General features: G+C 56.0%; 1 protein-coding gene across 2 annotated transcripts in view; it reads right to left on the bottom strand.

Moving 5' to 3' along the window:
* Positions 1-448: 448 nt before the first annotated feature.
* The window catches only part of HNRNPC (heterogeneous nuclear ribonucleoprotein C), a 30,771-nt gene continuing 19,051 nt past the window's right edge, over positions 449-12,168 (bottom strand). Inside the window, exons 4-9 of one of the 2 annotated variants that reach the window (XM_054053139.1) lie at positions 10,023-10,137; positions 9,829-9,876; positions 7,355-7,515; positions 4,157-4,258; positions 1,709-1,854; positions 449-692 (exon numbers count right to left, since the gene is read on the bottom strand). In XM_054053139.1, coding sequence (XP_053909114.1) covers positions 609-692; positions 1,709-1,854; positions 4,157-4,258; positions 7,355-7,515; positions 9,829-9,876; positions 10,023-10,137 — 656 coding nt within the window. In that variant the 3' untranslated portion in view covers positions 449-608. The remainder of the gene's footprint in view (positions 693-1,708; positions 1,855-4,156; positions 4,259-7,354; positions 7,516-9,828; positions 9,877-10,022; positions 10,138-12,168) is intronic. The other variant, XM_054053140.1, reaches the window with a different exon arrangement.

Genomic DNA, 12,168 nt, shown 5'->3' on the forward strand with positions numbered 1-12,168 from the left:
TTGGGGGGGACAACAGAAGGGCTGTGGGGCGCTATGGGGCCCGTGGGTCAATATGGGTCTCTATGGGGTCTCTATGGGACCCTATGGGGCAGCACTCACAGCAGGGGTTGGGCTCTGCCTCTCTCCTCCTCCACCGCAGAGCATTGTGGGAAACGGCCCCGCCCAACGGAAAAGGGGCGTGGCCAGCGGGGCAATGGGCCCCTATGAGTCTCTATAGGCCTCTATGGGTCGCTATGGGGTCTCTATGGGTCTCGATGGGTGTCTATGGGTCTCTATGGATCCCTATGGGTTCCTATGGGGTCTCTATGGGGTCTATGGTCTCTATGGGGTCTCTATGGGTCCCTATGGGTCCGCTGTGGGTCGCTATGGGTCGCGGTGTGGGTCGCTCCGTACAAACCATCCTCCTTTACTCTCTCCCGAGGTATCAAAACAGCGCTTTGGGGGGCGGAGGGCGAATCCGTGGGGCACAAACGTGGGGGGTTTGGGGGATATGGGGGGAAGGGGGGAGTGGGAGGGTTTAATGACCGAAGGGGGCGGGGTTTGGAGGGACCGGAAAAGGGCGTGGCGTGTGTGTGGGCGGGGCCAAAGGGGGGCACTTCCGGTGGTTCTCAGGGCTCGTCTTCGCCGTTGGCGCTGTCCCTCTCCTCTTCGCCCTCTTCGGGCTCCTTCTCTTCGCCTTTGGGGGACTCGGCCTGCAGGGAGGGGTCAGGGAGGGGGTGACGGAGGGGGCGGAGCTTCCTACGGCCCCGCCCACCCCTTCCGGTGGGCGTTATTGAGGGCTTTATAGCCCTCCCCCCCTCCTTCCATTCATGGCTCCATTCGTAACTCTGCAGCGGTCACGTGACCCCCATTCATAACCCGTTTTCGGTCACGTGACTCCATTCATGGCTCAGGCGGTCACGTGACCCCCATTCATAACTCCTTCCCCAGTCACGTGACCCCCATTCATGCTTTAAAGGCCGTTCTATGGGTCTGACTCCATTCTATGGGGCTGCCCCACACATTCTATGGGTCCCACTCCATTCTATGGGGCTGCCCCACACATTCTATGGGTCCCACTCCATTCTACGGGGCTGCCCCACACATTCTATGGGTCCCACTCCATTCTATGGGGCTGCCCCACACATTCTATGGGTCCCTCTCCATTCTATGGGGCTGCCCCACACATTCTATGGGTCCCTCTCCATTCTATGGGGCTGCCCCACACATTCTATGGGTCCCTCTCCATTCTATGGGGCTGCCCCACACATTCTATGGGTCCCACTCCATTCTATGGGGCTGCCCCACACATTCTATGGGTCCCTCTCCATTCTATGGGGCTGCCCCACACATTCTATGGGTCCCACTCCATTCTATGGGGCTGCCCCACACATTCTATGGGTCTGACTCCATTCCATGGGGCTGCCCCACACATTCTATGGGTCCCTCTCCATTCTATGGGGCTGCCCCACACATTCTATGGGTCCCTCTCCATTCTCCATTCATGACTCGAGGGCGGTCACGTGACCCCCATTCATGGTTTGGGGCGGTCACGTGACCCCCATTCATAACTCGAGGGCGGTCACGTGACCCCCATTCATAACTGGAGGGCGGTCACGTGACCCCCATTCATCCCCCTTCCAAGGCCGTTCTTGGCTGCTGCCCCACACATCCTCTGGGGCTGAACCCCATCCTATGGGGCTGCCCCACAGATCTATGGGGCGCTCACCTGATCGTCGCCCCTCTCCGCCTCCTCCTCTTCCAGGAGATCCCCCTCTTCTCCCGATTCTTCGCCCCCTTTGGCTCCGGCGTTGCCCTCCTCCTTCTGCCCCACGGCGCCGCTCCCCTCCTCCGACGCTTTTTCGCTCTTCTGCTCTGCAGAACCGGGGGGGACACACGGGGGGGGGACAGCTCAGACCCACACGTGTGGGGCACAGCCCCACAACTCACATTGCAACGCTTATAGATGGGTTTCGGCCCTTAAAGTGGGAGTTTTGGACCCATAAGTGCGCGTTTGAGCCCCATAAGTGAGAGTTCTGCCCCTCATATGTGGGTCTGAGCCCCATAAGTGGGAGTTTGAGCCCCATAAGTGGCAGTTCCGCCCCTTCTATGTGGGTCTCAGCCCCATAAGTGTGACTTTCAGCCCCATAAGTGGCAGTTCTGCCCTCTATATGTGGGTCTGAGCCCCATAAGTACAAGTTTGAGCCCCATAAATGGGACTTTCAGCCCCATAAGTGTCAGTTTCACCCCTTGTATGTGGGTCTGAGCCCCATAAGTGCAACTTTCAGTCCCCTAAGTGGCAGTTCTGCCCTCTATATGTGGGTCTGAGCCCCATAAGTGGGAGTTTCAGCCCCATAAGTGCGAGTTCCACCCCTTATATGTGGGTCTGAGCCCCATAAGTGGGAGTTCCGCCCCTTATATGTGGGTCTGAGCCCCATAAGTGGGAGTTTCAGCCCCATAAGTGGGAGTTTCAGCCCCATAAGTGCGAGTTTGAGCCCCATAAGTGTCAGTTTCACCCCTTATATGTGGGTCTCAGCCCCATAAGTGCGGCTTTGAGCCCCCTAAGTGTGACTTTCAGCCCCATAAGTGTCAGTTCCACCCCTTATATGTGGGTCTCAGCCCCATAAGCGTGACTTTGAGCCCCATAAGTGCGAGTTTCACTCCCTATATGTGGGTCTCAACCCCCTAAGTGCAACTTTGAGCCCCATAAGTGGCAGTTCCGCCCCTTCTATGCGGGTCTCAGCCCCATAAGTGCAACTTTCAGCCCCATAAGTGTGACTTTCAGCCCCATAAGTGGCAGTTCCACCCCTAATATGTGGGTCTGAGCCCCATAAGTGTGACTCTGAGCCCCATAAGTGTGACTTTCAGCCCCATTAAGTGTCAGTTCCACCCCTTATATGTGGGTCTCAGCCCCATAAGTGCGGCTTTGAGCTCCATAAGTGTGACTTTCAGCCCCATAAGTCCGAGTTCTGCCCCTTATATGTGGGTCTGAGCCCCATAAGTGGGAGTTCTGCCCTCTATATGTGGGTCTGAGCCCCATAAGTGGAAGTTTCAGCCCCATAAGTGCGAATTTGAGCCCCATAAGTGTGAGTTCCACCCCTTATATGTGGGTCTCAGCCCCCCAAGTGTGACTTTCAGCCCCATAAGTGCAAGTTTCACTCCCTATATGTGGGTCTGAGCCCCATAAGTGCGGCTTTGAGCCCCATAAGTTTAAGTTTCAGCCCCATAAGTGCGAGTTTCGCCCCTTATATGTGGGTCTCAGCCCCATAAGTGTGACTTTCAGCCCCATAAGTGCCAGTTCCACCCCTTATATGTGGGTCTGAGCCCCATAAGTGGGAGTTCTGCCCTCTATATGTGGGTCTGAGCCCCATAAGTGTGACTTTCAGCCCCATAAGTGCGAGTTTGAGCCCCATAAGTGTGAGTTCAGCCCCTTATATGTGGATCTCAGCCCCATAAGTGCGACTTTCAGCCCCATAAGTCTGACTTTCAGCCCCATAAGTGTCAGTTCTGCCCCCTATATGTGGGTCTCAGCCCCATAAGTGCAAGTTTCAGCCCCATAAGTGTCAGTTCCACCCCTTATATGTGGGTCTGAGCCCCATAAGTGTGACTTTCAGCCCCATAAGTGTCAGTTCCACCCCTTATATGTGGGTCTGAGCCCCATAAGTGTGACTTTCAGCCCCATAAGTGCGAGTTTGAGCCCCATAAGTGCCAGTTCCACCCCTTATATGTGGGTCTGAGCCCCATAAGTGGGAGTTTCAGCCCCATAAGTGTGAGTTCCACCCCTTATATGTGGGTCTGAGCCCCATAAGTGGGAGTTTCAGCCCCATAAGTGGCAGTTCCACCCCTTATATGTGGGTCTGAGCCCCATAAGTGCGACTTTACGCCCCATAAGTGCCACTTTGAGCCCCATAAGTGTGAGTTCCGCTCCTCTCTATGGGTCCCACCCCCCTATCTATGGGTCCCAGCCCCCCAAGTGTGGGTCCCGCCCCCCAAGTGTGGGTCTGCGCCCCCCAAGTGTGGCTCCCACCCCCTCTCTACGGCTCTGAGCGGCGCAGATGTGGCTCTCAGCCCCCTCTCTGTGGGTCCCACCCCCCCCCCTATGGGTCCCAGCCCCCTCTATGTGGGTCCCGCCCCCCAAGTGTGGGTCTGCGCCCCACAGGTGTGGGTCGGGGCTCACTCTGGTCGCGCTCGAGCCGCTCGAGGCTCTCCAGGAGGGCGTCCACCTTGGCTTTGATCTGGCCCAGCTCCTTCTTGATGCTCTGCAGGTCCTCCCCCTTCACTGGGGGGGCACAAAACGGGGGTCACCGCCGCCCCATAGCTGCCCCACAGCCGCCCCAGAGCTGCCCCATAGCCGCCTCCGCCCATTCCCACTCCCTTTTCTCCCCTCGGCTCCGTTTGCCCTCAGTTTGGCCTCAGTTTCCCCCATTTCCCCCTTATTTTCCCCCATTTTCACCCCATTTCCCCCATTTTCACCCCATTTCCCCCTTATTTCCCCCCATTTCCCCCTCATTTCCCCCATTTTCACCCCATTTCCCACTTATTTCCCCCCATTTCCCCCTCATTTCCCCCATTTTCACCCCATTTCCGCCTTATTTTCCCCCATTTCCCCCTCATTTTCCCCATTTTCACCCCATTTCCCCCTTATTTCCCCCCATTTCCCCCTTATTTTCCACCATTTCCCCATTTTCACCCAATTTTTACCCCATTTCCCACTTATTTTACCCCATTTTCCCCCATTTCCCCCCCATTTCCCCCTTATTTTCCCCCATTTCCCCCTAAATTTCCCCCATTTCCCCCTTATTTTATCCCATTTTCCCCCAACTTTACCCCATTTTCCCCCAAAATTTCCCCATTTCCCCTCATTTTTCCCCATTTCCCCCTTACTTTTCCCCATTTCCCCCTTCTTTTACCCCATTTTCACCCAATTTTCACCCCATTCCCTTATTTTCCCCTCATTTACCCCATTTTCACCCCATTTCCCCCATTTCCCACTTATTTTCCCCCATTTCCCCCAATTTAACCCCATTTTTACCCCATTCCCCCTTATTTTCCCCCAATTTCACCCCATTTCCCCCCCAGTTCCACCTTATTTTCCCCCATTTCCCACTTATTTCCCACATTTCCCCCTAAATTTACCCCATTTCCCCTTATTTTACCCCATTTTCCCCCAACTTTACCCCATTTTCCCCCCAAATTTCCCCATTTTCACCTCATTTTCCCCCATTTCCCCCCCATTTTCCCCCATTCCCCCCAAAATTTCCCCTATTTCCCCCTATTTCACCCCAGTTCCACCTTATTTTCCCCCATTTCCCACTTATTTTCCCCATTTCCCCTGAAATTTTCCCCATTTCCCCCTTATTTTACCCCATTTCCCCAATTTTACCCCATTTTCCCCCCAAATTTCCCCATTTCCCTTTTCTCCCCTTTCCCCCATATTCCCCCCATTCCCATTTCTCCTCATTTTCTTCCATTTCCTCCCCATTTCCCCCCCTATTCTCCCCATTTCCCCCCATTCTCCCCCATATTCCCCCCCATTTCCCCCCCCTTTCTCCCCATTTCCCCCCATATTCCCCCTTTCCCCCCATTTTTCCCTCATTTCCCCCCATTTCCCCCCATTTCCTCCCCCTTTCCCCCATATTCCCCCCATTTCCCCCTCATTTCCCATTTCTCCTCGTTTTCTTCCATTTCCCCCCACTTCTCCCCATTTTCCCCCCTATTCCCCCTCATTCCCACATTTTCCCCCTCATTTCCCCCCACTTTCTCCCCATTTCCCCCTCATTTCCCCCATATCCCCCCTCATTCCCCCCATTTCTCCCCATATTCCCCCCATTTCCCCTCCATTCTCCCATTTTCTCTCCGTTTCATTCCATTTCCTCCCCATTTCCCCCCCATATTCCCCCTCTTTCCCCCTTTCCCCCCATATCCCCCCATTTCCCTTCATTTCCCCTCATTTCTCCCCATTTTCTCTCCGTTTTCTTCCATTTCCCCCTCATTTCCCCCATATTCCCCCCATATTCCCCCCCTTTCCCCCTCATTTCCCCCAATTTCTCCTCATTTTCTTCCATTTCCTCCCCATATTCCCCCTCATTCCCCCCATTTCCTCCCCATATTCCCCCCCTTCCCCCTCATTCTCCCATTTCCCTCTCATTTCTCCCCATTTTCTTCCATTTCCCCTCATTTCCCCCATTTTCTCCCCACTTCCCCCTCATTTCCCCCATATTCCCCCCATTTTCCCTCCTTTCTCCCATTTTCTCTCCATTTTCTTCCATTTCCTCCCCATTTCCCCCCATATTCCCCCCCTCATTCCCTCCATTTCTCCCCTCATTCCCCCCATTACCCCATTTTCCCTCATTTCTCCCCATTTTCTCTCCGTTTTCTTCCATTTCCTCCCCATTTCCCCCTCATTTCCCCCATATTCCCCCCATATTCCCCCTCATTCCCCTCATTTCCCCCATTTCCCCCTCATTCCCCCATTTCCCCCCATATCCCCATTTCCCTTCATTTCCCCTCATTTCTCCCCATTTTCTCTGTTTTCTTCCATTTCCTCCCCATTTCCCCCCATATTCCCCCTCATTCCCCCCATTTCTCCCCATATTCCCCTCATTTCTCCCATTTTCTCTCCGTTTCATTCCATTTCCTCCCCATTTCCCCCTCATTTCCCCCCATATTCCCCCTCATTCCCCCCATTTCCCCCCCATATTCCCCCCTTTCCCCCCCTTTCCCCCTCATCCCCCCACATTCCCCCTCATTCCCCCCTTTTCTCCCCATATCCCCCCTCATTCCCCCCATATTCCCCCCATTTCCCCCTCATCCCCCCCTTTCCTCCCCATATCCCCCCATTTCCCCCCCTTTCCCCCTCATTTTTCGCTATTTCCTCCCCATTTCCCCCCATTTTTCCCCATTTCCCCCCCATATTCCCCCATTTCCTCCCCATTTCCCCCTCATTTCCCCCCTCATTCCCCCATATCCCCCCTCATTCCCCCATATTCCCCCCATTTCCCCCCCTTTCCCCCTCATTTCCCCCCGTTTTTTGCTATTTCCTCCCCATTTCCCCCCTCATTCCCCCCATATTCCCCCTCATCCCCCCATATTCCCCCTCATCCCCCCCATATCCCCCCCATTTCCCCCCCTTTCCCCCCCATTTTTCGCTATTTCCTCCCCATTTCCCCCCATTTTTCCCCATTTCCTCCACATTTCCCCCTCATTTCCCCCCACATTCCCCCTCATTCCCCCCATATCCCCCCTCATTCCCCCTCATTCCCCCTCATTCCCCCCCATATTCTCCCCCTTTCACCCCGTTTTTCGCCATTTCCTCCCCGTTTCCTCCCCGTTTCCTCCCCATTTCCCCCCCATTTCCCCGCCGTTTCCCCCTTACGCCGCCCGGATTTGGAGGAGGAGCCCCTCTGGCCGCTCTTGGAGTTGAAGCCGCTCTTGGCGCGCCGCGAGGTGGTCCCCGACAGCCGCTGCCTCTTGGACGGCGCCACGGGACGCGGCAGCGGCGGCGGCGGCGGCACTCGCGCCGGGTACGAATACATCCTGACCCACAACACCCCCTATAGATGTGGGGCTCACCCTATAGAGGGGCCCCCACCCCCTATATGGGGGTCCCGACCCCCTATATGTGGGTCCCGACCCCTATATGTGGGTCCCAACCCCCTATATATGGGTCTATACCCCCTATATACGCCTCTATACCCCCTATATGTGGGTCTCTGACCCCTATATGTGGGTCCCGACTCCCTATATGTGGGTCCCATCCCCCTATATGTGGGTCCCGACCCCCTATATATGGGTCTATACCCCCTATATACGCCTCTATACCCCCTATATGTGGGTCTCTGACCCCTATATGTGGGTCCCGACTCCCTATATGTGGGCCGCGACCCCTATATGTGGGCCCCGACCCCCTATATGTGGGTCCCATCCCCCTATATGTGGGTCCCGACCCCCTATATATGGGTCTATACCCCCTATATACGCCTCTATACCCCCTATATGTGGGTCTCTGACCCCTATAGGTGGGCCCCAACCCCCTATATGTGGGTCCCGACCCCCTATATGTGGGTCCCGACCCCTATATGTGGGTCCTGACCCCCTATATGTGGGTCCCGACCCCTATATGTGGGTCCCGACCCCCTATATATGGGTCTATACCCCCTATATACGCCTCTATACCCCCTATATGTGGGTCTCTGACCCCTATAGGTGGGCCCCAACCCCCTATATGTGGGTCCCGACCCCCTATATGTGGGTCCCACCCCCCTATATACACCTCTATACCCCCTATATGCGGCTCTATACCCCCACATATGGGTCTCACCCCCCTATATATGGCTCTACACCCCCTATATGTGGGTCTCTGACCCCTATATGTGGGTCTCTGACCCCTATATGTGGCTCCCAGACTCCTATATGTGGGTCACAGCGCCCTATATGTGACCCTCTGCCCCCTATATGTGACCCTCTGCCCCCTATATGTGGGTCCCGACCCCTATATGTGGCTCTATACCCCCTATATATGGGTCCCACCCCCCTATATGTGCATCAAAAGCCCCTCTATATGGCTCTCAGCCCCCTATATGTGGGTCCCACCCCCTATATGTGGGTCCCAAACCCCTCTACATGGGTCTCTGCCCCCTATATATGGCTCTCAGCCCCCTATATGTGGGTCCCACCCCCTATATATGGCTCTCAGCCCCCTATATGTGGGTCCCACCCCCTATATATGGCTCTCAGCCCCCTATATGTGGCTCTATACCCCCTATATGTGGGTCCAAGTGCCCTATATATGGGTCTATACCCCCTATATGTGGGTCCCACCCCTCTATATGGCTCTATACCCCCTATATACGCCTCTATACCCCCTATATACGCCTCTATACCCCCTATATATGGCCCTATACCCCCTATATATGGGTCCAAACGCCCTCTCTATGGGTCCCACCCCCTATAGGCCCCTATAGATCCCCTATATATGCCTCTATACCCCCTATATACGCCTCTATACCCCCTATATATGGCCCTATACCCCTCTATATGGCCCTATACCCCTATATATGGGTCCAAACGCCCTCTCTATGGGTCCCACCCCCTATAGGCCCCTATAGATCCCCTCTATACCCCCTATATACACCTCTATACCCCCTATATACGCCTCTATACCCCCTATATACGCCTCTATACCCCCTATATACGCCTCTATACCCCCTATATACGCCTCTATCCCCCTATATACGCCTCTATACCCCCTATATACGCCTCTATACCCCCTATATACGCCTCTATACCCCCTATATACGCCTCTATACCCCTATATATGCCTCTATACCCCCTACATACGCCTCTATACCCCTATATACGCCTCTATACCCCCTATATATGGCCCTATCCCCCCTCTATATGGCCCTATACCCCTCATATATGGGTCCAAATGCCCTCTCTATGGGTCCCACCCCCTATAGGCCCCTATAGATCCCCTATATACGCCTCTATACCCCCTATATACGCCTCTATACCCCCTATATATGGCCCTATACCCCTCTATATGGCCCTATACCCCTCATATATGGGTCCAAACGCCCTCTCTATGGGTCCCACCCCCTATAGGCCCCTATAGATCCCCTCTATACGCCTCTATACCCCTATATACGCCTCTATACCCCCTATATACGCCTCTATACCCCCTATATATGGCCCTATCCCCCCTCTATATGGCCCTATACCCCTATATATGGGTCCAAACGCCCTCTCTATGGGTCCCACCCCCTATATGTGGGTCTGTCCCCCCTCTCTATGGGTCCCCCCCCCCCCTATAGATCCCCTATAGGTCCCCTATAGGCCCCTCTTTACCTGTCGTAATAATCCCTCTGAAAGTCATAATCGAGGTCGAAGGAGGATCTGTGGGGACCGAAGCGCAATGACATCAGCGGCGCCGCTGCCGTGGGGCAGAGACGCTGCGCTATGGGGCAGCCCCACAGCGCTATAGGGGGGGGGGATATAGGGGATATAGGGGGAGGGGATATAGGGGGTATATAGGGTCCGACCTGACGAGGGGGGACGGAGAAGGTGGGGCGGGTACTGACCCGTACATCTCGGCCGCCGAGCGCTTCACCCCCGCCTTCCCCCGGTTCACCTTCGGCTCCGCCGCCAGGTTGATGTCTGTGGGGGGGGGAGAGAGACAGGGGGGGTCACTTGGGGGGCAGGAGGGGGCATCTATGGGGCGGGAGGGGGGAGATATGGGGCGGGAGAGGGGATTTGGGGGGATCTATGGGGCTGGAGAGGGAGTTTGGGGGGATCTATGGGGTGAAAAGTGGGATCTATGGGGCAGGAGAGGTGATTTGAGGGGATCTATGGGGCTGGAGAGGGGATCTATGGGGCTGGAGAGGGGGTTTGGGGGGATCTATGGGGCTGGAGAGGGGGTTTGGGGGCATCTATGGGGTTGGAGAGGGGGTTTGGGGGGATCTATGGGGCTCTTTGGGGGATCTATGGGGCAGGAGAGGGGATTTGGGGGGATCTATGGGGCTAAAAGGGGGATCTATGGGGCTGGAGAGGGGATCTATGGGGCTAAAAGGGGGATCTATGGGGCTGGAGAGGGGATCTATGGGGCTAAAAGGGGATCAATGGGGCGGGAGAGGGGAGATATGGGGCTGGAGAGGGGGTTTGGAGGCATCTATGGGGTGAAAAGGGGGATCTATGGGGCGGGAGAGAGGATCTATGGGGCTAAAAGGGGGATCTATGGGGCTGGAGAGGGGATCTATGGGGCTAAAAGGGGATCTATGGGGCTAAAAGGGGGATCTATGGGGCTAAAAGGGGGATCTATGGGGCAGAGAGGGGGTTTGGGGGCATCTGTGGGGCTCTTTAGGGGATCTATGGGGCTGGAGAGGGGATCTATGGGGCTGGGACCCACATCTATGGGGCTGGAGAGGGGATCTATGGGGTAAAAGGGGGATCTATGGGGCGGGAGAGGGGATCTAAGGGGCTAAAAGGGGATCTATGGGGCTAAAAGGGGGATCTATGGGGCTAAAAGGGGGATCTATGGGGCTGGAGAGGGGATCTATGGGGCGGGAGAGGGGATCTATGGGGTAAAAGGGGGATCTATGGGGCTGGAGAGGGGATCTATGGGGCGGGAGAGGGGATCTATGGGGTAAAAGGGGAATCTATGGGGCAGGAAAGGTGATTTGAGGGGATCTATGGGGCTGGAGAGGGGATCTATGGGGTAAAAGGGGGATCCATGGGGCGGGAGAGGGGATCTATGGGGCTAAAAGGGGGATCTATGGGGCTGGAGAGGGGATTTATGGGGCTAAAAGGGGGATCTATGGGGCGGAGAGGGGGTTTGGGGGCATCTGTGGGGCTCTTTAGGGGATCTATGGGGCAGGAGAGGGGGTTTGGGGGATCGATGGGGCTGGAGAAGGGATTTGGGGGGATCTATGGGGCTCTTTGGGGGATCTATGGGGCTGGAGAGGGGAGATATGGGGCGGGAGAGGGGATCTATGGGGTAAAAGGGGGATCTATGGGGCAGGAGAGGTGATTTGAGGGGATCTATGGGGCTGGAGAGGGGATCTATGGGGCTGAAGAGGGGGTTTGGGGGATCTATGGGGCTGGAGAGGGGGTTTGGGGGATCTATGGGGCTGGAGAAGGGATTTGGGGGGATCTATGGGGCTCTTTGGGGGATCTATGGGGCTGGAGAGGGGATCTATGGGGCGGGAGAGGGGCTTTGGGGGGATCTATGGGGCGGGAGAGGGGGTTTGGGGGGATCTATGGGGCAGGAGGGGGGGTCTGTGGGGCCGCGGTTCACCTTCGGCTCCGCCGCCAGGTTGATGTCTATGGGGAGAAAGGGGTCACTGGGGGGGCGGGGGGGGCATCTATGGGGAGATAGGGGGCGGGAGGGGGGAGATAGGGGGCTAAAAGGGGGAGATATGGGGCTGGAGAGGGGATCTATGGGGCTAAAAGGGGGATCTATGGGGCTGGAGAGGGGATCTATGGGGCTGGAGAGGGGATTTATGGGGCTAAAAGGGGGATCTATGGGGTAAAAGGGGGATCTATGGGGCTAAAAGGGGGATCTACGGGGCTGGAGAGGGAGTTTGGGGGGATCTATGGGGCGAAAAGGGGGATCTATGGGGCAGGAGAGGGGATTTATTGGGTGAAAAGGGGGATCTATGGGGCTGGAGAGGGGATCTATGGGGCTGGAGA

Source organism: Cuculus canorus, chromosome 39 (assembly GCF_017976375.1).
Source record: "Cuculus canorus isolate bCucCan1 chromosome 39, bCucCan1.pri, whole genome shotgun sequence".
In the NCBI taxonomy this organism is placed as follows: domain Eukaryota; kingdom Metazoa; phylum Chordata; class Aves; order Cuculiformes; family Cuculidae; genus Cuculus; species Cuculus canorus.